The sequence below is a fragment of the Carcharodon carcharias genome, chromosome 25, assembly GCF_017639515.1.
Source record: "Carcharodon carcharias isolate sCarCar2 chromosome 25, sCarCar2.pri, whole genome shotgun sequence".
Classification (NCBI taxonomy): domain Eukaryota; kingdom Metazoa; phylum Chordata; class Chondrichthyes; order Lamniformes; family Lamnidae; genus Carcharodon; species Carcharodon carcharias.
The window spans coordinates 26,904,437-26,932,205 of record NC_054491.1 but is presented as its reverse complement, the minus strand read 5'-3'; the positions used below and the strand labels follow the sequence as shown (position 1 = coordinate 26,932,205).

At 44.8% G+C, this 27,769-nt stretch overlaps 1 protein-coding gene across 1 annotated transcript in view; it reads left to right on the top strand.

The window, feature by feature from the left end:
• grik4 (glutamate receptor, ionotropic, kainate 4) overlaps nt 1–27,769 on the top strand; it is a 170,915-nt gene that overhangs the window by 110,088 nt on the left and 33,058 nt on the right. The window contains exons 13-16 of the mRNA XM_041174285.1: nt 13,686–13,795; nt 14,142–14,315; nt 23,711–23,876; nt 23,955–24,180. Coding sequence (XP_041030219.1) covers nt 13,686–13,795; nt 14,142–14,315; nt 23,711–23,876; nt 23,955–24,180 — 676 coding nt within the window. The remainder of the gene's footprint in view (nt 1–13,685; nt 13,796–14,141; nt 14,316–23,710; nt 23,877–23,954; nt 24,181–27,769) is intronic.

Here is a 27,769-nt window from a genome sequence, read left to right as displayed (position 1 = left end):
TTTGAGGGTCCCTCCTCCTCCTTGATGTTAATGGTGGGCCACTGGTTGGAGATCTGGAGATCCTCGGTTGGTCTGGATGATGATCATCTGATGGAAGCAAAACAGCAGTGAGTATACATGAGTATTAAGGAGGCAACTAACTAGCTGTTGCAGCATCCTACAGGTGGGCATGGCACAATTCGCAAATATATCGATGTAGGATACTGAAAGACCGATCACCATAACCTTGCAATCCCTGCCTGAGTCTTTCATATCTGATGCCCCCAACTGAAAGTATTCACCCTCATCCTCCTCAGAAATGCCTGCCTCTCCTCAGCCAGGGGATCTCACCCCCTGTTCACATGTGAATGTCCTCCAACAGCATCAGTACTGCCAGATTTGGAACTGTATAGCTGCATTCCAGCACCTTGTGCTTCCTCTTCTCCTATGAAGACAAGAGCACATTCATGAGTCCCTGTTCTATAACTGAGCTGTACACGCTCCTCCCCAACATTTGCTGGTTCATTTGCCCAACACAATGCAGGATTTTTCCCTTCTTGTCGTGCCTGCCATCTGACATAGTCCTAAACAGCCTTGGTGGGCACAGGTCTCTTTTGCCACTAGAGCCACTCATGTACCACCTTCCAGCCCCACCAATGCATTTCCACCCATATACATTCATTCAAAATGCCAAGTGGATTCCTTACTCACCCTTGCATAACGGAGAAGGTCATTGGCTCTCTTCTGACACTGCAACCAGGCTTTCTGCATGATCCCGTGGCTGCTCACTATCGCTGCCGCTTATGTCCAGGCTTTCTTGGTTAGATGCAGAGGCTTCCTCTTGCTGTCATCAGGCAGCAGTATCTCCCCTCAATCACTGACTTACTGCAGGAGGGACCACAAGCAGTCATCAGAGAAATGAGGGGCTGTGTGTGTTTTCACATTTGCATTGCCACTAGCTTGATTTTGTCCTCTGGCCACTGTTGTAATATGACTTTAAGGGATTTCAGCATGACATCACTAGAAAGAAGTGTATCATGCTATCCAGTTTTAGTTTTGTTTTTGCTTTTGAACAGAGCACAGCACAGACAGCTTTGCTGCTCATGTCTTCTAGCTTTATATCCAACTATATCTGTTCACATGTGTCTAGAATTAATAAATGAACCCACAACATGTTTAACCCATCCCTTATGAAAGGTTGGTGCCATTATATCATTATAACACACATAGCATGATGTTCAGCAGTGGTCAAACAGTGTGGCAGCAAGATTAAGTACAGGTATGATCTGGTGAACAGTTTTAGATCACACTACATGACATGAGACAACCCTGAACATTTTGATCAGACTGCAACAAAGCTATAGCATTGAAGGGTGTTGAAATTGCAGCATGGTGACTGTGCAGAAAAGCTTTGGAGACACAGTGCCGGAATAGTGCTCAGATAAAGAGTTGGTAAGAAGATGGATCCCCTGTGGTGAGATTGCAGTGCAGTTAGTTCAGTGAGTGGGACAGTGCATCAAGAGGACCAGCACCGGGTTAGCTCAGTTAGGAAAGGCCAGTGACCAGGGTTTGAGTTGGATCAATAGCAAGCGAGGGAGAGTCAAACAAAAAAAAACTGTCATAAAAATCGGGCCAGAGAAGGTTGCGGTGATAATGGGTGGAGCTTCAGAAAAGCGCATGAAAGCAGTTACATGTATTACAGGAAAAGGAAGGTCAAAGGAATATTGTCAAGATGTCCACAAAATTTTCCAGTTTGAATAGGAATGCCTCTGACTTACTATCCGAGTTTATATTTAACAGCAAACAGAGCTATCGTTTCTTGATTCAGGGCGTGTGAAGCAGACAAGCAAGGCATAAAAATTCCCCTAGCATTTGGGAATGAAGGTCTGTCTACACAGGCTGAACATGTCAGGATTAACAGAAGAAGAACTAAAGGATCCCCAAAAGATATGGACTACATTGGAAGCCCGGTTCGGATCAGGTTAAACGTGCGTATTCATCGACTAGAGTTCATGTCATTTTTACAACAGCCTACAGAATCCATAGACCACTTCATCAGAAGATACAGAGAAATGGGTAGGTACTGTGATTTTTCAAACTCAGAGCTAGCAGACAGAATCATTGAGTTGGTGATCACATCCACTCCCATGGAAGCATTCCAGAAAGATCTGCTAGACGAGCCCAAAACTTATAGCATCAAAGAGCTACTCAAGGATGGACACAAGTACGAAGCTTACAAATTCTAAGTACAACCTCAATTGTTGATGCACTTACTAAAACAGCCAAACCTAGCAGGACATGTGGAAGGTGTGGCCTTCTGCATTCACCCAGGAAATTCCCAGCTTTCCATCAATTCTGCAAGGCATGTGGCAGAAAGGGCCATTGGCAGCAGCAGTGCACTAGAGCAAAGGCTGCTGCAGCTACAAAGAGCCATGCACTGATCTAAACAGATCGCACACAACGGGGACCTTCAAGCAAAAAGAATGGCTAACTGGTATCCTGTCAGAAACATATACATGAGGTGATTGACAAACCAGGAAATGCTGATGATGTACACGATGAGATGAAGAGTGGTGAACACACTGTCAATCTCATGGAAAACAGATGCCATCACTCACTGAGACATGGTCATGGATTGGATGAGAAGACTTGCAAGAGAGACAGTATATTGGCCAGGTATGAACAATGACATTGAATTCATCGTCAGAGTGCAAGGCATGTCAAGAGCATATGCCAAGTCAGCACAAAGCACCACTGATTCCATGTGAAGTTTCTTCCCACCCTTGGTCCAAATTTGCATCTGACCTTTTTCATGTCCATGGCACTGACTTCATCGTTCCCAATAAACCTATTACTCTCCCTCACCCTGTCCTTTCACCTGTTCCTGCCCCCTTCTCTGTACCTTTAAGTCCAAGAGACACAGGCTTGAAAGGATATTATGGAGAGCTGGTTTAGCCATCCACCACGAGATCAGGGTCCTGTTCCCATTGCTAAAATTGTTCACTGTTTCAGGGTCAAAGAGAGAGGCTTATCAAGTTGCCAAAAAAAAGTAGTAAGCCTGAGGATTGGGAGCTTTTTAGAATTCAGCTAAGGAGGACCAAGAAACTGATAAAGAAAGAGAAAATAGAATATGTAGGTAAACTAGTGAAAAACATAAAAATGGACTGTAAAAGCTTCTATAGGTATATCGGAAGGAAAAGATTAGCAAAGACAAATGTGGGCCCATCACAGGCAGAGACAGGATAATTTATAATGGAGAATAAGGAAATTGCAGAGAAACTAAACGAATACTTTGTGTCTGTCTTCAGGAGGAAGATACAAAAAAACCTCCCAGAAACAGAGAATCAAGGGATTAGTGTGAATGTAAAACTGAAAGAAATTAATATTATTGCTGGAAAAAATAGACAAGCTGTCAAAGCTTTTTGTCTTGCACTCGTCAAGACAGACACAAAGATACCAAATCTCAAAGGTTACAACAATTTATACTGCGTGAGAAGAGGGTGCTGATTGGTAGGCAAGAGGACTCTAATTGGTAGAGGCATTGCTATGGAGAATGCACCAGGGAATAGTTAACTGCCAAGCTTTTGTTTAAATTCAAACCAGGCAAGTCGACTTTGATTGGTCAAGGCATTGCCCTGGGGAATGAACCAGAGAATGGCTGTCCCCAAGCTTTTGTTTAGTTGAAAATGGTGCAATATATGGGCATGTACTTTTTGTTTGCAAAGGACAGGGCCCTGTGTGTGAATATATGTAGCTTCTAACACACATAAGTGAGCCACACTGCGAGCTCCAACTGATAATCTTAAATTTGTTGTTAGTGTAATTCTTAGCGCAATTGGGATTGTTTAGTAATTAAGTAAAATCTCGATCTAGGTTTGAGTTTTGCGAGCACTGGTTGAGTATGGTCAGTATTTTGCCCATTGGGACAGTCAAAGGGACATGCTGTTTGATACAATCCACCAGTTATCAGGACGTATGGCCCACATATCTAGCATTACACCAGTACTGAAATTCATATACCACATTACTCATTTGTATGGTGGGCAGAATATCTTTTTGGCTTGACGGCAGCATCCTGTTAGTGGAGAATACAACTTGTGTTGCTATTGCATAGCAACATGAAACAGCTAGCTTCATTTGTTGCTCAAGGTTTTGAAACCTTACTCTTCCAAAGCAATCCGATGTAGACTGGGCCACCTTAGGCCCATTTATGAGTTTGCATGATGTACAGTGCGAACGAAATGATCTGATCAGGGTAGCCATTATCCTGTAAGATGTCTTTGATGCCCCTATTTCAGCATCAAGCTTGCATGGTGAGTATATAGCTCGGGCCCTATTTACAAGATTGCTGATAAGGCCAATTTTATAGCACGTGGAACTGTAAGAATGCCAATGCGTATATTGACCAGTGAAGGTAGGCTTGTGGTAGACCGTAGTAGAGAATCCTTTAGCAGATTTCTCAACTAGCACATCGAGGAAAGAGAGCTTATATGCACCATTTCAGAGGTGAATTTGAGTAAAGGATGGAGCCTATTAAGGTATGTAAGGAAATTCCACATTGCAGCTGCAGATTCAAATACAGCAAAAGTATCATCTACGTATTGGACATATGCAAAAGTTGGAGGTCAGGGGTCATTCCATCGAAGATGCATTTCTCATGGAAACCAACAAAGATGTTGATGAGCTGGGCCTAGAGGGGATCCCATGGCTACACCATCTATTTGGGCATACATAGTGTCATGAAAACTGAACTCAGCTGTGTGAGTTGCTAAGTTTATAAGTTCAATGAAAACAGATTCAGACAATGGTAGTGTGTTTAGATTGTCATGATATATGGTATTAGCCTGTTGTAGGGAAAATATTAGAATCTATTCTAAAGGATGTGATAACTGGACACTTGGAAAATAATAATATAAAAGCAAAATACTGTGGATGCTGGAAATCTGAAAAAAGAGAGAAAATGCTGGAAAAACTCAGCTGGTCTGACAGCACCTGTGGAGAGACAGAGTTGACATTTTGAATCCATATGACCCTTCTTCAGGGCTGTTGCTAACTCTGACGAAGGGTCATACGGACTTGAAATGTCAACTCTATTTCTCTCTCCACAGGTGCTGTCAGACTTGCTGAGTTTTTCCAGCACTTTCTGACTTAGAAAATAATTGTAGGATTGGGAAGAGTCAACATGGACTTATGAAAGGGAAATCATGTTTGCCAAACCTGTTGGAGTTTTTTAAGAATCTTACTAGCAGAATAAGTAAGGGGGAACCAGTAGATATGGTGTGTTTGGATTTTCAGCTGGCTTTCGATAAGGTCCCACACAAGAGGCTAGTAAACAAAATTAGAGCACATGGAACTGGGGTAATATACTACAATGGATTGAGATAAAAACAAAAAACTGCGGATGCTGGAAATCCAAAACAAAAACAGAATTACCTGGAAAAACTCAGCAGGTCTGGCAGCATCGGCGGAGAAGAAAAGAGTTGACATTTCGAGTCCTCGTGACCCTTCAGCAGAACTGAGTAATATTAGGAGAGGGGTGAAATATAAGCTGGTTTAAGGTGGGGGGAGAGAAGTGTTGGGGGCATTTGTAGGGATAAGCAAGCAGTGATAGGAGCAGATAATCAAAAGATGTCACAGACAAAAGAACAAAGAGGTGTTGAAGGTGGTGATATTATCTAAATGAATGTGCTAATTAAGAATGGATGGCAGGACACCCAAGGTACAGCTCTAGTGGGGGTGGGGTGGAAAGGCTAACAGGGCATAAAAGGTATAGATTTAAAAATAATGCAAATAGGTGGGAAAAGAAAAATCTATATAAATTATTGGAGAAAACAAAATGAAGGGGGAAGAAACAGAAAGGGGGTGGGATGGAGGAGGGAGTTCAAGATCTAAAGTTGTTGAATTCAATATTCAGTCTGGAAGGCTGTAAAGTGCCTAGTCGGAAGATGAGGTGCTGTTCCTCCAGTTTGCATTGGGCTTTACTGGAGAAGCCCAAAGCAAACTGGAGGAACAGCACCTCATCTTCCGACTAGGCACTTTACAGCCTTCCGGACTGAATATTGAATTCAACAACTTTAGATCTTGAACTCCCTCCTCCATCCCCACCCCCTTTCTGTTTCTTCCCCCTTCCTTTTGTTTTTTCCAATAATTTATATAGATTTTTCTTTTCCCACCTATTTGCATTATTTTTAAATCTATACCTTTAATGCCCTGTTAGTCTTTCCACCCCATCACTAGAGCTGTACCTTGGGTGTCCTGCCATCCATCCTTAATTAGCAGATACGTTTAGATAATATCACCACTTTCAACGCCTCTTTGTTCTTTTGTCTGTGACGTCCTTTGATTATCTGCTCCTATCACTGCTCGCTTTTCCCTACAACCCCTGCACCCCCTCCCACCTTAAACCAGCTTATATTTCATCCCTCTCCTAATATTACTCAGTTCTGTTGAAAGGTCATGAGGACTCGAAACGTCAACTCTCTTCTCTGCCGATGCTGCCAGACCTGCTGAGTTTTTCCAGGTAATTCTGTTTTTGTTTTAGAATGGATTGAGAATTGATTAATGAACAGAAAACAGAGTAGGAATAAATGGATCATTCTCAGGATGGCAGGCTGTTACTAGTGGGGCACCGCAAGGACCAGTGCTGGGACCACAGCTGTTCACAATCTATATCAATGATTTGGATGTGGGGACAAAATGTAATATTTCCAAGTTTGCTGATGACACAAAACTAGGTGGGAATGTGAGTTGCGAGGAGGATGCAAAGAGGCTTCAAGGGGATTCAGACTAAGTACGTGGGCCGTAACATTGCAGATGGAGTATAAAATGGCGGGCAGGAATGTATAAATAATGTGAGTTTAGGATGGTACAACTTGGAAAAACCGCCATCGGTTTACCCACTCAATACCGCACTTAGTGCAAATCTGGGACGATTCGGCCCAATGTCTCCTTGATACCATGAAACTATTTTCCACATTAAAGATCAAACTGATTTCCTCTTGACCTGTTTACTGGGCTGTGGACTGGGAGCAGTGGGGGAGGAGGGGAACTGATTCTCAAGTTGAGGACTACCACCCACCTCACCAATGATGTCTACCTCCATAAACCTTGCTTCCCTGGTCTTCTGAGAGATAAATTGGAGATTTCCCAACCAGCATAGTTGCATTGTTGCCTATCTGTGTGAAGTAGCGTACCCATATTTTCTAAACTGAATACAGGGGGACACAGCCCGAAACTCATCCATGCCATCCAAGGCCATGGCGTGCGCTCTGGGACATTCACAGGCTTCAGCTCCAGTCACCTGTGTTAATATGTTTAGAGTTTACCAATGGCTTCGTTACTTGACATTGTGGCTCCGGGGCCAGTCACTCTCAAATGAATTTCACAGGAAAGCTGTGCATGGTCCAGGGATTCAGTGGATGGGCTTAGGGATTGGTGATGTTGGGAGATGGGGCTGCAGAGCATGCACACTGTCGGGGAGAAGTGGGCAATGGGATTGAGAGGGGTCCCACCCGCACACCATCGAGCAGGCGCATGCACAAATCTCAGTACTTCCAGCCCAGGACTGCTGCAGGGAAGATGTCCACGAAAGGCAAAAAGATTGCAGCTTCAGGTTCAGCAACACATCCCTGGAACATTTGGATGCCATGGGAGTCCCGCCAGGATGTCCTCTACTCCTGGTCTGGCTGCAGGATGGTCAGCGGCGAGATCAACCAGGCTTGGGAGGTGATGGCACTGGTGGTCAGCACTAACACCCTTCAAAAGAGGACAGCCACCCAGTGTCGCAAGAGGATGAATGATCTCCTTCATTTCGCCAGGGTAACTCACTCTTCTTATCACTCTCAACTCACACACTTACAAACCCATCACACATTTACAGGGCCTTCACTCACTGCCAGTTTAAGGGACATCACCATTCACTCTCTCACCACACCGTCATTGTCCTCATCCCATCCATGGGACCACTCACCTCCCACACATTCCAGGCATACTTATCATCTGGCCTGGCAGGCATCCTGCTTACACTTTCTCCATCTCTATCCATGCAGGACAAGCTGGCACACAACAAGAGGGAGAGGTTGAGACCAGTGGAGGAATGCCTGAAATCAAGGTCCTCACGGACTTTTAAAACAGCCATCCAGCTGGCCAGTGAAGATCTGCACCATTCCTGTGCTGACGGTGAGGTCGGCGCTGCTCTGTCAAGTGAGGATCCAGCAGTGCTACATCCATCAGACAAACATGCTGTGACTGATGTGTCCTGTTTCACAGGCCACTTCCATGCACTAATTATCTCCCCCTGCTTCTGGGAAGCAGCCGACGGAGTCCATGACCCACAGCCTCTAATCAAGCCCTGAAGTAGCTCTGAAGATGAATCTGGAGGCACCCTCCTTGAAGTCCTGTCATAGCGCTCAATCACACCCTCCACGAGCACAGAGCCACACACCTCAGTGGGACCTAGCTTTAGAGTAGCCCCAGAATTACAATCTGGTGAGCACATCACAATTTCTGATCCACAGCAGGTGGTGGCAGGGACTTCCCAGGTATCTGGCACTCAGAGGACTGCTGGAGGCCAGATATTTGCTGAGTCTGAGTCAGATGACAAGCATCTGGACTTGGTCATGTCACAGTTGCTGGAGCTGCAAAGTGGACAGGAAGGGATGTCCGCTGCACTCCTCAGATTGCAAGGCACTATGGAGGAGTCTATCTGACTTCATTCTGAGGTGATAGGGTCGGCATTGCAACACACTGATGTCAAGTCTGGTAGGATGGTGGCCACCATGGAGACCTTGGTCCAATACATTGGTCCTGCACTGCTGCACAGGCTCAACTCCTTCGCTGATGCCATAGTTGGCCTCCAACAGTGTCAACATGAGAGGGGTGCCAGGCAGCTCGACCTCACTCCAGTTACGCCCGCTCTTCAGCCTGGGGCACCCATAGGGAGGAGAATCAGCAGGTGCGCACCCCGGGGCCATCCATCCGAATCCCCTCTTCCTGTGACGTCAGCAGCTCCAGCTCCACAGGCCGAGGAGGGGGCACAGCAGAACCCCAAAAACAGGCCAGGGTCCACCAAGTCTCGGCCCTCCAGAGGAAGCCCACCAAAGTCATCACAGACAGGGTGTCACAGTCAGTAGGCTGCCCCCACCTCCACTGTGGATGTCCGGGAGCACCAAGATGTAGCGGCAAGGTTAGGAAGGTTAAGAAGAATTAATTGCACAGCCTGGGCATGGGTGTTAATCACTTGTACATAATGTTCACTATTGTCAATAAACTCCCAAGAATGTCTCCCTGCCTATGGCCTCTTGTTCTGATGAGCAGTGTTCGTGTCACTCAGACGTGAAACCTTTCTGCACAAGATAAAGGCAGGTGTCTCAGTCCACAGCCTCATCCCTGTGCTCTGTGCAGACTTCATACCAAAGTGATGGTCCAGCCTCACACTCCATTGGAAACATAACTGATGCCTGCATCTCAACGGTGCTTGTCTTTGCTGCTAGAATGTAGTGGGCAAGATCCATCATTCTTTCTATGTGCTCTCAGCACCTTTAAGGTGGGGTTGGCCCCCATCTCACCAGCATCTGTGACCAGAGATGCTGTGCTTCTGAAGGGCTCAGGTGCAGAAGACGGACAAAGGATCAGATGCTTCTAAAGTTTCATGGCTGCGTCTCTAAGATATGACCCTGATCACAGAGCGCAAGTGAGCTGCCCTCGGCCAGACAGCAGTCAGACATTCACAGAGGCTATGTGAAGATCTATGGGTTGTCCTCACTGCATCTCGTCATTATCCTCCTGCAATCAAGCGAATATTAGGGCCTGCACTGCGTATCCATGACAGGAGCATTCTCACAGAGGGTATTTGCGCTGCCATAAGCCAGACTGGAGTCAAACGTTCACAGATGCAATGTGAGGATCCATGTGGTCACCTCACTGCATGTCGTCATCATCCTCCACAAATCAAGCAGTTCATTTAGCCAGTGCAAGGGCCTCATCCCCATCATCATTGCCTTCAAGGGTCCCCTCACCCTCATTCCCATTGGCGTCCTCTTCATTGGAGGAGACCTCCATTTCCTCCTCAGGGACCTCATCCCCCCATTGCAGTGCCAGATTGTAAAGGGTGCAACAGACAACAATGATGCATGACACCCTCTGCGGACTGTATTGCAGGGCTCCACTAAACACATCCAGGCATCGGGATCTCATCTTCATTATCCCAATGGTCTGCTCCACCAAGTTACGCATTGCAGCATGAGCCTCATTATAGAGTCGGTCTGCTGCAGCCTGAAGCCGCCACACGGGTGTCATCAGCCATGGCCTCTGTGGGTAGCCCTTGTCCCCGAGGAGCCAAACCTGCAGCCTCTATGAACCCTGGAAAACTTCAGGGATCTGTGACCGGCTGAGGATGTAAGTGTTGAGCACACACCCTGGAAACCATGCATACACCTGGAGGATGCGTTCCTGGTGCTCGCACACCAGCTGCATATTCAGTGAGTGGAATCGCTTGTGGTCGATGTAGTTGGCAATGTGTTGCGATAGACTTCTGAGCGCCACGTATGTGCAATCGATCGCACCCTGCACTTGTGGGAATCCTGAGATCTGGATGAATCCAATCGCTCTTGCATCCTGGCTGTCCTGGTCCTGGGCAAAATGGACAAAGTAGTGTACCCTCGCAAAGGTGGCGTCTGTGACCTCATGGATACATTTGTGGGTGAAGGCTTGTGAAATCCCACAGAGTCACCTGTGGAGCCCTGAAAGGAGCCACTGGCATAGAAATTAAACGCCACGGTCACTTTCATGGCCACTGGCAGTGAATGCCCTCCATGTCCCTGTGGTGCCAAATCCTGCAGCAGCTTGCAGATGTGACCGACCAGTTTCCTAGACATGTGCAGTCTTTGGCAACATGGATTCTCAATCATCTGCAAGAATGAAAGGCAGCTTCTATAGACCCTGGGCGTCGTTAGGCCCTGACCAACGACGGCTAGCTGTGGCTCTTTGGCAGCGTGTGCGGGAGTCCCAGACACCCCTTCTTCCTGAGGTTGCTGCTCCTTCTTCTGCGCAGCCAGGAGCCTCAGTCACTCCTTTGTTGTCTTCACTCTTTGTACGGCATCAGGCATACAGCTAGTTCACCAGGCTTCATGGTCCTGATGTACTGCTCCTGCAGGATAAAAGAGAGAGACATGTGGTCAGCATGGGTGTACTAAGAATCTGTCCTGGTTAAGTGTGAAGACCCCTTAGCACTTCTCGGAGAGTGCTGGCCACCACTTGGATGGCCAGAGATTAGTGCGCTGCATGGCTGCTTGAGACGCCACCCACCTCCGCCTCACTCCATCCAACCAATTGGTGGGAACTTTGCCCATTGGGCTGCAAGCTGTGCTCTCAGCTCAGGCACAGGCATTCTCCTAACCTGCAATGCAAGGCAGCACTGTTAGCTTGAACAATCGGGGAGACTGGTCCAAACTGGAATGCTGACACTACGAGGGGCTGTGAGCACCTCCAGCAGTAACTGCTCCATGGCTAGCTTTAGCGAGAAGATTATACAACATGTCATCCAACTGTTCTGCAGTCCTCCAAAATGCTTGTGACTTTGCAGGCTGTGCTGGGGACCGGTGTGGGGAAGCGGTGAAAAACTTTGGAGCATTTGGTGGCATTTTGGTGCCTCTGCATTGCATGAGTGTTTCACAAAAGTACATAAGCAACGTGCAGCTGGTGGGCTGCGCTTTGCTCGAGACTTCAAGGTTTGTTTGCCTACCTTGCTTTGTTCAGCACTCACAGACATCAGCGCCAGGCTTCACAAGCAGCACCACGTCACTTTTAGGGGAGCTCACAGATAGGTCTCTGCCGACCAAATCAGCCATATGTGGGTGGCTTTTCAACTTGCAGGGCAAGGTCTTGCTTGGGGAAGGGGGAGAAGTGGCCTCAGGCAAGGGAAGAGGCTGCAGGACGAGAGCTGTATTGGAGAAGGAGGGTATCCCAGGGTGTGTGTGGGGGCACATGTTGATCTTTGCAAGTGGTCTCAAGATGGTGAGGGCTGAGGAGGCAGTCTCTAGAGGAGATGAGTCCAGATGGAGATGTGAGGGTGTGTGTGAGAGAGTGGGTGGTGATGTCCCTTGAGCTGGCAGTGAGTGAGATGCCAGTGAATGTGTGATGGGCTTGAGTGTGAGTTTAGAGTGATGAGATCGTTGCCATACCCTGGCTGCACAGATGAGATCATTCATCCTCTATCTCCATTGGATGGCCAACCTCTTCTGTATAGTGTTGGCACTGAGCACCTCTCCCACTGCCTGCCATGCTGGATTGGTGATGCTGCTGTCCCTCCTACTGCAAGAGCAGAGATAGAGGAGATCACGGCAGCCTTCATGGTGTCCAAAGGCCATTCCAGTGACACGTCATTAAACCTGGGGGCTGCAGACTTTTTGTCTTTCGCGGACATCTTCCTTGCAGTTGACATGGACTGGAAGCACTGAGATGTGGGCACGTGGCTGGACTTTAAATATGGCACCCGGCGTAATGAAGTAGTGAGGTGATGGCAGGTGGGCAAATGACAGCCCACCTGCCTTGGAAACAGCGTGCTTCCCGGGAATGCATAAATAATTTAGTGAGTTTGGGACGATATGGCTTGAAAACCCAGCATTGCAGCCAGCAGGTAAAACATCAGTTTACCTACCCACTACCACACTTAGTGCAAATCTGGGATGATTCCGTTCTTTGTATCTTCCTCACAGCTTGCTTTTCTACCTATCTTTGTATCATCAGCAATTCTGGCTGTAATACTGTCAGTCCCTTCATCCAAGTCATTAATATAGATTATAAATAGTTGAGAATGCCCTGTGGCATTCCAGAGGTTATAGTTTGCCAACCTGAAAATGGCCCATTTATCCCAACTCTCTGTTTCCTGTTAATTAGCCAATCATCTATCCATGCTATTATATCACCCCCAACACCTTATGCAGAAACCTTTGATGTGGCACATTATCGAATATCTTTTGGAAATCCAAGTACACAACATCTACATGTTTCCCTTTATCCACCCTGCCCAATCAAAGGCCAATAACTCAGAAGTCTTGGCAGAGCCACTAAGAGGACCACTGCTGAGGCAGCAAGGATAATAAGATGGCACCTCCATCTTGAGGCACCATTATTGGGAAGAAATGCGCTTCATTCTTCTGCTGGGGCCAAGCAGGTAGTTCAGGAATTCAGAGGGGGAACCCTTCCAGCAGCCCCCCTCCTTGGGCCTTGGAGCCTCTGGTTCTGATGGACTCCCTGGGACTGCAGCAAGGCTGCCTCCCATGCAACTGGAAGCTTCCCATGTGGCAGTGCTCTGCTTTGCTGCTAGCAGAATACTAGCGGCCAGGGAAGATGGCCCTTGGTTGGGCCTTCAACTGGCTAAATTGGCTGACCACCTCTAGTTGGTGGCTGGCTGAGCTGCTATCTTTCCCGCCACTGGAAAACTGCCCAGTGGTTGGACTACATTGGGTAGCCCTCTGAATGTGGTTCTCTGGCATTTTACTTGCTGCCCCGTCTCCTAGGCTGCCTCTCAGCGAGTCCAGTAAAATCTTGTCCCTTGTTTCAAGTTCCAGTTTAAAGTTGTGAAAATTCACATTTCATTCACCTCATTCTTGTTTATTAGTGTGTATGTTGTTGTTTATTGTTACACCTGTCATACTGTAACAAAGATTTTTCATGCCAATGATGTCCTTTCCCTTACTGTATTTCAGGGTAGGAAACCTGGTTATTTTTCCTTCCTGGACCCTTTCTCTCCTGGTGTTTGGCTCTTCATGGTGCTTGCCTATCTTGCAGTCAGTTGTGTTCTCTTCCTTGTAGCCAGGTATAGTCACATGAGAGTCCTGTGAAACCATTGTTTTATTAAGTCCATCCACATGTGCATCAATGTATTTATGTATTTGGTATTTATTATCTTTTAAGTCCTAATGTTGGCTAAAGTGATGGGTTTGACTAAATCACAGTTAATGAAACAAGAGCTGAAGAGCTCTTGTTAATGGTCATTAATGATTTGTATAGATCTTAGCTTTTAATTAAGCAGTGTTTGGGCAACACAGCAAACTGCTGGTGTTCTGATATGCAGTTAATAGCTTTTGAGCAGTTAGGTACTAAACAGTGTTGAACAGGAAATTAGAGTCTCTGTTCTTTAGACGTAATGATTTCTTTTACAGGTTATCTCCTTATGAGTGGTATAACCCTCAACCTTGCTTTAGAGGAAAATGTAACGTGTTGGTCAATCAGTACTCACTAGGAAACAGCCTCTGGTTCCCAGTGGGTGGCTTCATGCAGCAAGGATCAGAGATCATGCCTCGAGCACTCTCCACACGCTGTATTAGTGCAGTATGGTAAGAAATCTCTAGTTACTGAAATATAGACTTAGAACAAGTTAAAAGCAAAATACTGCAGATGCTGAAATAAAAACAGAAAAAGCTAGAAAAACTCAGCAGGTCTGACAGCATTTGTGGAAAGAGAAACCGAGTTACTGATTCGAGTCTGTGTGCCTCTTCTTCAGAGCTAAAGAGAAGTGGCAAGTGATGGAATTTATACTGTTTAAGGGGGGTGGAGCATGTAAAGCAGGATAGAAGGTCAGAGATAGGTGGGGACTAAGAAGTGATAGACTTAGAACAAGTGATACCTAGTGTGGGAGGGCAATGAGTACTTGAAAGCAAAAATAATTATAGAGTTTTGGGGAAAGAGGACAGGATAGCTTTGCCAAAGACCTGGCATAGACATGATGGGCCAAATTGCCCCCTTCTATTCTGCATCATTCTATGATTCTATGATGAAGAGTTCCAAACTGGAATATTCAGGCAAACTATTTCACACAAAAAGAAATAGACACAAGTGGCCCAAAATTCATGTGTAAGTAATACCAGATTAAGTGCCAGCCTGTGACCTTTGGCTCTTACCCAGTAAGTTATGTGGGACTTAGGAAGGTCAATTACTTTATATAAGCTTGTAGTTACCTCCACTGCTGGAGGGGTACGGCAAATGGGAGACCAACAGAGATAGTTGGCCAGAAATATAGGCATGGATATCCAATCCTAAGGGTTTCAGCCCACTGCGGAAAGACATAGCTTATGTTCATCATTATGTTCCCCTTTAAGGACCCACAAAGCTCAATAATTTCTTAATATCTTCGGGAGTCCAGGCCACAACCCATGCCTGGTCTCCAAGTTTCCCTGGATCCATCAACTGGCAAACCAATGTATCAGGACATCACTCTTCTAGCCCTGGCTTTGGAGGCCTGGTCCCTGGCCACATCCACCTGAAGCATTGTCCTCATTTTGGCTGAAACTAGTCCCTATCCAAAAACAAGGTAACTGGAGGAAAGAATGGACCCAGGCTTTTTGTGCCCATTGTGAAGGAATTTATATTTTTAAATTTATTTTGTATGTAATTGAGGCAGACCCCATTTCAAAACAGAATCTGAACTGTAAATGAAACTGCAGGGAGGCAGAAAAGGTCAACAAAGAAATGAGACTGAACTTCCCAATCTCAAATGAAACCAGGAGCAAGCTGAGATTGGGAAATTGAAACTAAACCTCGCTGAAAGATATAAATGGCCACAGATTAGTCCAAGCTGAGCAGTAGCAGTAACAGAACAGACGAGCTGAAGAGAGATGCAGGCACTTTAGAGTAGTTATAATGGCGGACTTTAATTACCCGAATGTAGACTGGGACAGTGGTAGTGTTAAGAGCAGAGAGGGACAAAAGTTCCAGAGTTCAGGAGAATTTTCTACAGCAGTATGTGTCCAACCCAACAAGAAAAGATGCACTGTTGGACCTGGTCCTTGGAAATGATGTGGGCCAAGTAGATCAAGTGTCAGTTGGGGAACATTTAGGAGACAGTGATCATTGTATTGTACATTTTAGGATGATGATAGAAAAGGACGATTGGCAATCCGAAGTAAAAATAATTAACTGGACAAGAGTTGACTTCAATGGCGCAAGAATGGAGCTGGGCCAGATAGACTGGAACAAAAGATTGGCAGAAAAAACTGTAGCTCAACAATGGGCTAGCTTCAAAAAAGTATTGGTTTGGGCACAGTCAAGGAATATTCCATCAAAAGGGAAAGGCAGGGCAAACAAATCCAGAGCCCCCTGGATGAAAAAGGAGATTGAAATTAAGATAAAGAAGAAAAAGTGCACTTATCACAGGTGTCAGGTAGAAAATACAATTGAAAACTAAGAGGAATACAGAAGGTTAAGAGGGGAGGTGAAAAAGCATATTAGAGAAGTGAAGAGGGACTATGAGAAAAGACTGGCAGCCAACATAAAGGGGAATCCCAAAGTCTTCTAAAGGCATAAAAATAGTAAAAGGGGTGGTAAAAGGAGGACTAGGGCCAATTAGGGACCTAATAGGGAATTTACACATGGACGAAGAGGCCATGGCTGAGGTATTAAATGAATACTTTACATCCGTCTTTACCAAGGAGGTAGATGATACCTAGGCCATGGTGACAGATGAGGAAACTCTGTCAATAGAAGGGTTCAAAATTGATAAGGAGGAAATGTTGAATAGACAGTGGGTACTTAAAGTTGACAAGACACCGGGACCAGACAAGATGCATCTAAAGATACTGAAGGAAGAGAGAGTAGAAATTGCAGGGGCACTGGCCACAATCTTTCAGTCTTCCCTAGACTCAGGGAAGGAGCCAGGGGACTGGAGAATTGCAAACATTACACCCTTGTTCAAAAAAGGTTGTAAGGATAAGCCCAGCAATTACAGACCAGTCAGTTTAACTTCAGTGGTGGGCAAGATTCTAGAAACAATTATTCAGGATAGAATTAGTAGTCACATGGAAAAATATGTGTTGATAAGGAAGAGCCAGCATGGATTTCTAAAGGGGAAATCGTGTTTAACTAACTTGATGGAGTTTTTTTGAAGAGGTAACAGAAAAGGTCGATGAGAGTAATGCTGTTGTTGTCATACAGATCTACAGCACAAAAAAGGCCATTGAGTCTGCACCGGTCAAACAAGTACCTAACTATTCTAATCCCATTTTCCAGCACTAGGCCCATAGCCTTGTATGCCAAGGCATCACAAGTGCACATCCAAATACTTCTTAAATGTTATGAGGGTTTCTGCCTCTACCATCCTTTCAGGCAGTGGGTTCCAAATTCCCACCATCCTCTGGGTGAAAAAATCTTCCTCACGTCCCCTCTAAACCTCCTGCCCCTTAGCTTAAATCTATGCCCCCTGGTTATTGATCCCTCTACCAAGGGGAAAAATTTCTTCCTGTCTACCCTACCTATGTTCCTCATAATTTTATACACTTCAATCATGTCCCCCCTCAATCTCCTCTGCTCCTAGGAAAATAACCCCAGTCTATCCACTCTCTCCTCATAACTAAAACTCTCCAGCCAGGCAACATCCTGGTAAATCTCCTCTGCACTTCCTCTAGTGCAATCACATGCTTCCTATAATGCGGATTCCAGAACTGCATGCAATACTCTAGCTGTGGCTAATCAGCATTTTATACAGTTCCAGCATAACCTCCCTGTTCTTATATTCTATGCCTCGGCTAATAAAGGCAAGTATCCCATATGCCTTCTTAACCAACTTACCTACCTGTCCTGCTATCTTAAGGGACCAGTGGACATTTGCGCCAAGGTCCCTCTGATCCTCTCTACTTCCCAGGGTCCTACCATTCATCCAGAACCTTGTTTGTCCTGCCCAAGTGCATCACCTCACGCTTATCTGGATTGAATTCAATTTGCCACTGATCAGCCCATCTGACCAGCCCATCTATATCCTCCTGTAATCTAAGGCTATCCTCATTATTTACCACCCCACCAATTTTCATGTCATCCATGAACTTACTGATCAACCCTCCTACATACAAGTCTAAATCATTTATATATACCACAAACAGCAAGGGACCCAACACTGATCCCTTTGGAACCCAATTGGACACTGGCATCCAATCACAAAAACACCCCTCAAACATCACCCTCTGCTTCCTGCCATTCAGTCAATTCTGGATCCAATTTTCCAAATTGCCTTGAATCCCATGGGCTCTTACCTTTGTTATCAGTCTCCCATGCAGCACCTTATCAAAAGCTTTGCTGAGGTCCAAGTAGACCACGTCAAATGTTTTGCCTCATCTACACACCTGGTCACCTCTTCGAAAAATTCAATCAAATTGGTCAATGTGGTGTACATAGCCTTTGAAAAGGTATTTGACACAGTGCCACACAACGGTCTTGTGAGAAAAGTTATTGCTCATGGAATAAAAGGGACAGTAGCAACGTGGATATAAAATTGACTGAATGATAGGAAGCAGAGAGTGATGGTCAATGGAATTTTTCAGGCTGGAGGAATGTTTGCAGTGGAGTTCCCCAGGGGTCGGTATTGGGACCTTTGCTTTTCCTGATATATGTTAATAATCTAGGTCTTGGTGTGCAGTGGACATTTTCAAAGTTTGTGGATAACACGAAGCTTGGGAGTATTGTGGACTGCAAGGAGGACGGTGTGGAACTTCAAGAGGACATAGACAAGTTGGTGGAGTGGGCAGATAGGTAACAGGTAAAGTTCAATGCGGAGAAGTGTGAGGTGATGCATTTTGGTAGGAAGAAAACGGACAGACAATATAAAATAAGGGGTGAAATTTTGAAGTTGGTGCAGGAACAGAAAGACATGTGCATGGATCATTGAAGGTGCCAGGACAAGTGGAGAGAGCAGTTAATAAAGCATATAGTATCCTGGGCTTTATTAATAGAAGCATAGAATACAAGAGCAGGGAGGTTACGCTGAATTTATATAAGACCCTCGTTAGACCTCAGCTGGAATGTTGTGTACAGTTCTAGGCACCATAATTATAGGAAGGATGTGAATACATTGGAGAGAGTGCAGAACAGGTTTGCATTAATGGTTCCAGGGATGAGAAACTTCAGCTATGAGGATAGATTGGAGAGCTTGGGACTGGAGAGAAGAACGCCAAGAGGAGATTTGATAGAGATGTTCAAAATCATTAAGGGACTGGACAGAGTAAATAGGGACAAGCTGTTCCCACGCATAAAAGGATCAAGAACAAGAGGGCACAGATTTAAAGTGATTTGCAAAAGAAGTAGGTGTGACATGAGAAAAAACTTTTTCACACAATGAGTGGTTTGGGTCTGGAATGCACTGCCTGGAAGTGTGGTGGAGGAGGCAGGTTCAATCGAGGCAATCAAGAGGACATTAGATGATGATTTGAATAGAAACAATTTGCAGGGATCCGGGGGAAAGGCAGGGAAATGGCACTAGGTCATAATGCTCATTGGAGAGCTGGTGCAGAACATGATGGGATGAATGGCCTCCTTCTATGCCGTTAAGATTCTATGATTCTGTGACTCAAGAAGAAGCGAGATCCAGAAGCTGAGAATAAGCAAAGAGGATAAGTTTCTGCAGCAGTTTCTGTTACCTGAAGATCACATTGGTGGATCTAAACCAAGTTGAGGAGGTTCTGCAGATGTGCCCTTCATGAAAACCATGTCTGTGGAATTCAGGTTGGTGGTGCACTGCTGTCTGCTGGAGCTTAGACTAGTTCCTAGAAGGATTGGGGCTGAAAATTGTCATGAAGGAGACAGAGTTTGAAGGTCTTTGTGATTCACTGTGATCATAAAAATCTGAGTAGGCTGCTGAGCCAATTTTTAAAATCTATCTTAGCTGTATTAGCCTTTTAGTGTGTAATCTATAGTTTATATTCAAGCACAATTTGCCTATTAATTCATGTTTAACTCATTGTAGTTCTGGATGTTAGAGTATAGGATAGGTAGTATTTAGTGTTTGCTTTGTTGACTCTTATAAAATTCTTCTGTGGAATCTTGTGGCTTAATGAATAACTGAGGTGTGAATTTTGTCTACTTTAAAAACAAGTTACTGGTCTCTACCGAGATTGTAACGCCATTCAGCAGCATAGGAATTACCGCTACTGATTGAGAAATGGAGCGGGCTAATCTCTTGTGGAAAATATGCCCAAGAGATAAATGTTACAAATTGAAGAAAATAATTACAAAATGTGGGTTATGAATGTGATACTTTGTAAGACCAGTATGTCTTAAGGTGTCTTTTAAGGTAAAAACACAATGCCCTAGAATGGGAAATGGTAAGATCATACTGAACTCTGCCTGGAGACAGGCCCATGTGGTCTGGTTGTCATGGGGAAAGTGGTCCAGGCCGAAACCTGTAAGAATTAGGAAAACAAATGGCACACTGGCTTTTATTGCAAGGGGATTGGAGTAAAGGAATAAAGAAATTTTGCTACAGCTGTACAGAGTTTTGGTGAGACCATACCCAGAAAATTGTGTGCAGTTTTGATCTCCATATTTAAGGAAGGAGGCAGAATGGCAACCATTCACTTGATTTGTCCCTGGGATGAGATGGTTGTCCTATAATGAGAGGCTGAGTAAATTGGGTCCATATTCCCTGGAATTCAGAAGAGTGAGAGGGGATCGCTTTGAAATATAACAGATTCTGAAGGGGCTTGATAGGGTAGACATTAAGAAGTCGTTTCTGCTGGTCAGGGAATCTAGAACATGGGGATAAAGAATCAGGGTCAATCGTTTAGGACTGAGATGAGGAAAAATTTCTTCACTCAAAGGGTTGTGAATATTTGGAATTCTCCACCCCAGAGGGTTGTGGATGCTCCATCATTGAATACATTTACGGCTGGGATAGACAGAGTTTTGGTGTCTCAGAGAATCAAGGGATATGGGGAACGGGCAGGAAAGTGGAGTTGAAGCCCAAGACCCGTCATGATCGTATTGAACTGTAGAATAGATTCGACGGGCAGTATGGTCTACTCCTGCTTATATTTCTTGTTGTTTTGTGTTGAAAAGCCAGGAGCATATGGGACTTAATCTACAAGGTTGTATATTAGCTGAGAATGTGGACATAACCCAAACTACATTACGACCCATTTGTGAGTAGAGTTTATTAGTTAATGGGGAAGTAATTTTCTGTAGCTTAGTGTATTAGATGTCAAAGTAATGTTTAGTCAAAAGCAAAATACTACGGATGCTGGAAATCTGAAAAAGAAACAAAAATAGCTGGAAAAATTCAGCAGGTCTGACAGCATCTGCGGAGAGGAATACAGTTAACATTTTGAGTCCGTATGACTCTTCTTCAGAACTAAGGAGAAATAGAAATGAGGTGAAATATAAGCTGGCTGAGGGGGGTGGGACAGGTAGAGCTGGATAGAGGGCCAGTGATAGGTGGAGGCAAAGAAGAGATTGCCAAAGATGTCATAGACAAAAGGACAAAGGAATGTTGACGGAGGTGATATTGGGTAAGGAATGTGCTAATGGTGACACTAAGGGTAGAAAACAGGACGAGCAAGTGGCAGATAGCCCTAGTGGGGGTGGGGTGGGGTGAAGGGATTGAAATAGGCTAAAAGGTGGGGATAAAACAATTGATGGAAATAAATTTTAAAATAATAGAAATAGGTGGGAAAAGAATTTTTTTTTTTCATTTAAAATTTTTTTTAAATTATGAATTATTGGAAAAAGGGGGATCAGAAAGGGGGTGGGGATAGAGGAGAGAGTCCTCTATGCAGATGCTGTCAGACCTGTTGAGTTTTTCCAGCTATTTTTGTTTTTGTTAATGTTTAGTCAGAATTGATTTTAGTTTGTTTGGTACAGTAAAAGTCTTATAGACTCATAGATGTTTACAGCTCAGAAGGAGGCCATTTGGCCCATTGTGTCTACACTGGTCAGCAAAGATCTGATTACACTAATCTAATTTTCCAGCATTTGGCCCATAGCCCTGGAGGTTATGGCAACGCAAGTGAATATCTAAATACTTCTTAAGTTTTACAAGAATTTCTGACTCAACCACACTTTCAGGCAGCGAGTTCCAGACTCCCACCATCTTCTGGGTGAAAAATATTCTCCTCAACTCCCCTCTTAGCCTCCTACTTACCTTAAATCTATGCCCCCTGGTTATTGACCCCTCTACTAATGGAAAAAGTGCCTTCCTATCCACCCTATCTATGCCCCTCATTATTTTATTCACCTCTATCAGATCCCCTCTCAACCTTCACTGTTCCAAGGAAACCAACCCCAGCCTATCCAATCTTTCCTCATAGTTCAGAACTCCAGCCCTGGCAGGACCCTGGTCAATCTCCTCTGCACCCTCTCCAGTGCAATGACATCCTTCCTATAATGTGGTGACCAGAACTGCACACAGTACTCCAGTTGTGGCCTAATCAGCGGTTTATACATTTTCAGCATAACGTCCCTGCTCTTGTATTCTATGCCTAGGCTAATAAAGGCAAATATCCCACATGCCTTCTTAACCACCTTACCTACCTGCCCTGCTACCTTCAGGATATGTGGATATGCACACCTAGGTCCCTCTGATCTTTAGTACTTTCCAGGGTCCTGCCATTCATAGTGTAACCCCTTGCCTTGATAGCTTTCCCCAAATGCGTTACCTCACACTTTTCTGGGTTGAATTCCATTTGCACTGCTCTGCCTATCTGACCAGTCCATTGATATCCTCCAACAGTTTACAGCTATCCTCTTCAGTATTTACCACACTACCAATTTTTGTGTCATCCACGAACCTCTTGATCATAGCCCCTGCATCTAAGTCCAAATCATTTATGTACACCACAAACAGCAAGGGCCCCAGCACTGAGCCCTGCAGAACCCACTGGAAACAGACTTCCAGTCACAGAAACATCCCTCTACCATCACCATCTGCTTCCTGCCTCTCAGTCAATTTTGGATCCAACATGTCACTTTGCCTTGGATCCCATGGGCTCTTACTTTCTTGACCAGTCTGCCATGAAGAACCTTATCAAAAGCCTTGCTAAAGTCTTTGTAGGCCACATCAAATGCATTACCCTCATCAACACTCCTAGTTACCTCCTCAAAAAATTTGATCAAATTTGTCAAGCACTTCCCTTAACAAATCCATGCTAACTATCCCTGATTAATCTGTGTCTCTCCAAGTGCAGATATATTCTGTCCTTCAGAATTCTTTCTGGTAGCTTCCCCACCACTGAGGTTAGACTGACTGGCTTGTAATTTCCTGGTCTATCCCTTGCTCCTTTTTTTTAATAATGGGACAACATTAACAGTCCTCCAGTCCTCTGGCACCTCACCTGGGGCCAGAGAGGATTTGAAAATTACTGCCAGGGCCCCTGATATTTCTTCCCTTGCCTCCCTCAATAGCCTGGGATACATCTAATCCAGGCCTGCAGATTTATCCACTTTTAAGGCTGTTAAACCCACCAGTACCTCCTCTCTCTCTCTATGTTAATTTCCTCTAATATTTCAGTCCTGAAAATGTGAAATCATTCCATCAGTCACTGGGAAATTCATATCTCCTTTTAAAAATTATCAATCTCTACAGGAATTGTAACACAAGATTCTGTAGTCAACTCAGTTCACTCATCTTCCCTTTGCATTCAGGACACTATCCAGGAAATTTCTGTTGTTGACTTGCAGCTGAGATAGCAAATTCTATTTTGCTTTGTAACTGTCGGGGGATAGGAGTAAATCTTCTGGATTAGCCTGGTCTCCTTAAAGTCCATTATGGGAACTAACCTTTGAGATTATAAATGGCTGTACAGATATTATTGTGGTTTATCTGATACCTAATGAGATCTTTAAATAATCAATAGAATTCAGTTAGATATTGAAAGTCAACTAACCAAACATACAACTCCTGTCTGGCTATACTTTATCACTATTTTTACAAAGTCTTTATTGTTGTGTTGGCTTGATTATACATGTTTCTGTTCAGGTGGGCTTTCACACTGATTATCATATCATCGTACACAGCCAATCTGGCTGCCTTCCTCACTGTACAGAGAATGGATGTACCAATAGAATCAGTTGATGATCTTGCTGAACAGACAAACATTGAATATGGGACAATTCAAAGAGGATCAAGCATGACTTTTTTCCAGGTAAAACACAACCAATAGTTTCATTTTTTGCTATTAACTTGCTCAGTATTGAGAAATTTCACTTTGTTTGACTCCCAGAATTCTCGATACCAGACCTACCAGCGAATGTGGAACTATATGCATTCCAAACAGCCAAGTGTCTTTGTGAAAAGCACAGAAGAAGGAATTTCTCGAGTTCTGAACTCCAACTATGCCTTTTTATTAGAATCCACCATGAATGAATACCATCGACAACGTAATTGCAACCTTACACAGATTGGTGGTCTCCTGGATACCAAAGGATATGGTATAGGCTTACCACTTGGTGCGTCAAACTAGCGTTCAGTAACATTTGTTTAGCAAAAAATACGTATTAAATATGCATAATTTAAAGAGGCAAGCTGGATATTCCTATTGACAAATAAAGCGGCTGCCACTGTCAAGCATCAAATAGTCTCAAGTTTAGCTTCAGGTTTTATGATAAATATATGAAAATACATAACAGACCAGTTAACATGTGTAAAGAGGAAAGGCAAATTATGATCCATGATCTTTCACTTGTATTGGAGGCTGAAAGATGAACTGTCATTTTAAAAAGATTGAACAAAACTGGGAAAGTATAAGGAGAAGGTAGATGAAGGTGTAACAAATTACCTAAACATGCTTGGGTTAAAATTTTTAGATGGTATAAAAGGTATTCATTGAGGTAACAGGGGAATATTATAAGAACAAAGAAATAAAAAAAATGATGTAAATGACATATTACCCTGCATGGAGGGAAACAGTGACATAGTAATAATGTCAAGGGACGAGTAATGCAGAGGCCAAGGCGAAAACTCTGGGAACGTGGGTTCAAATCCACCATATAAGTCGGCGGAATTTAAATTCAGTAATAAATCCAGAATATAAAGCTAGTCTCTGTTGGGAGGGTGTTGGTTACAGATCAGTATGCCTTAAAGAACTCTTCAGTAGATTAACAGTATGTCTTTATTAACTACTAGAACTATTTACACTTGTATAATTTTTTTTATTATTCATTCACAGGATGTGGGCTTCACCGCCTGGGCCAGCATTTATTGCCCATCCCTAGTTGCCCTTGAGAAGGTGGTGGTGAGCTGCCTTCTTGAACCGCAGCAGTCCATACTGTAGGTACACCCACAGCACTGTTAGGGAGGGAGTTCCAGGATCTTGACCCAGCGACAGTGAAGGAATAGCGATATATTTCTAAGTCACGATGGTGATTGGCTTGGAGGGGTGCTTCCTGGTGGTGTTGTTCCCATATGTCTGCTGCCCTTATCCTTCTAGGTGGTAGTGGTCATGGGTTTGGAAGCTGTTGTCTAAGGAGCCTTGGTGAATTCCTGCAGGGCATCTTGTAGATGTACAGTAGCCGCAGTGTGTACCATCAGTGGTGGAGGGAGTGAATACTTGTGGATGTGGTGCCAATCAAACAGGCTGCTTTGTCTTGGATGGTGGTCAAGCTTCTTGAGTGTTGTGGGAGCTGCACTCATCCAGGCAAGTGGGAGTATTCCATCACACTCCTGACTTGTGCCTTATAGATGGTGGACAGGCTTTGGGGAGTCAGGAGGTGAGTTATTCATTGCAGGATTCCTAGCCTCTGAGCTGCTCTTGTAGTCGCAATATTTATATGGCTAGTCCAGTTCAGTTTCTGGTCAATGGTAACCCCTCAGGATACTGACAGTGGGGGATTCAGTGACGGTAACGCCATTGAACGTCAAGGGGCGATGGTTAGATTCTCTCTTGTTGGAGATAGTCATTGCTTGGCACTTGTGTGGCACGAATGTTATTTGCCACGTATCAGCCCAAGCCTGGGTATTTTCCAGGTCTTACTGCATTTGGACATGGACTGCTTCAGTATCTGAGGAGTCGCGAATGGTGCCGAACATTGAACAACCATCAGCGAGCATCCATACTTCTGACCTTATGATGCAAGGAAGGTCATTGATGAAGCAGCTGAAAATGTTTGGGCCTGGGACACTACCTTCAGGAAGTCCTGCAGAGATGTCCTGGAGCTGAGATGACTGACATCCAACAACCACAATCATCTTCCTTTGTACTAGATATGACACCAACCAATGGAGAGTTTTCCCCCCCCCCACCGATTCCCATTGACTTCAGTTTTGCTCGGACTTCTTGACGCCACACTCAGTCAAATGCTCTCACTCTCACATCAACACGGGAGTTCAGCTCTTTTGTCCATATTTGAACCAAGGCTGTGATGAAGTCAGGAGCTGAGTGGCTCTAGTGGAACCCAAACTGAGCATCAGTGAGCAGGCTATTGCTAAGCACATGCCACTTGATAGCACTGTTGATGACCCCTTCCATTACTTTACTGATGATTGAGAGTAGACTGATGGGGCGGTAACTGTCCATGTTCGATTCTTCCTGCCTATTGCGTGCAGGACATACCTGGGCAATTTTCCACATAGTTGGGTAGATGCCAATGTTGTAGCTGTACTGGAACAGCTTGGCTAGGGGTGCGACAAATTCTGGAGACTGTATGACTCTTTGTCAGAACTAAGGAAATCTCTTCTTTGCCTCTATCACTGGCCACTTATCCAGCTCTACCTGTCCCACCCGTCTACCAGCTTATATTTCACCTCATTTCTCTATTTCCTTAGTTCTGATGAAGAGTCATACGGACTTGAAACGTCAACTGTATTCCTCTCCGCAGATGCTGTCAGACCTGCTGAGTTTTTCCAGGTATTTTTGTTTTTGATCCCCTGGCTTGATGGTAATGGTAGAGTGGGGGATATGCCAGGCCATGAGGTTACAGATTGTGTTCGAGTACAATTCTGCTGCTGCTGATGGCCCACGGTACCTCATGGATGCCCAGTCTTGCGTTGCTAGATCTGTTTGAAATCTATCCCATTTAGCACAGTGGTAGTGCCACACAACATGATGGAGGGTATTCTCAACGTGAAGGTGGAACTTCGACTCCACAATGTCTGTGCGGTGGTCACTCCTACCAATACTGTCATGGACAGATGCATCTGTGGCAGGCAGGTTAGTGAGGGTGAGGTCAAGTATGTTTTTCCCTCTTGTTGGTTCCCTCACCACCTGCCACAGACCCAAACTAGCAGTTATGTCCTTTAGGACTCAGCCATCTTGGTCAGTAGTGGTGCTACAGACCCACTCTTGGTAATAGACATTGAAGCCCCCACCAAGAATACATTCTGCATCCTTGCCACCCTCTGTGCTTCCTCCAAGTGGTGTTCAACATGGAGCAGCACTGATTCATAACCTGAGGGAGGGTGATATGTGATAATCAGCAGGGGGTTTCCTTGCCCATGTTTGACCTGATGCTATGAGACTTCCTGGGTCCAGAGTCAATGTTGAGGACTCCCAGGGCAATACCCTCCCGACTGTATGTCGCTGTGCTGCCACCTCTGCTGGGTCTGTCCTGCCGGTGGGACAGGACATACCCAGGGATGGTGATGGTGGTGTCTGGGACATTATCTGTAAGCTATGTTTCCATGAGGATGACTATGACAGGCTGTTGCTTGATTAGTCTATGAGACAGTTCTCCCAATTTTGGCACTGGCCCCCAGGTGTTAATAAGGAGGACTTTGCAGGATCCTTTGCCAGGTGGTCTATCTGGTTTCATTCCTTTTTTTTGAGGCTTTGTAGCAGTTTGATACAACTAAGTGGCTTGCTAGGCCATTTCAGAGGATTTACATTAGTGTGGGTCTGGAGTCACATGTAGGCCAGCTGAGGTAAGGACAGAAGATTTCCTTCCCTTTCCTTAAGGAAGGGCATTATGGATTTTTACAATTATCGACAATGGTTTGTGGAAAGTTAGACTTTTAATTTCAGATTTTTATTCACTTCAAATTCCACCATTTGCCATGGCGGGATTCAAACCTGGGTCTCCAGGGCATTACCCTTTGTCTCTG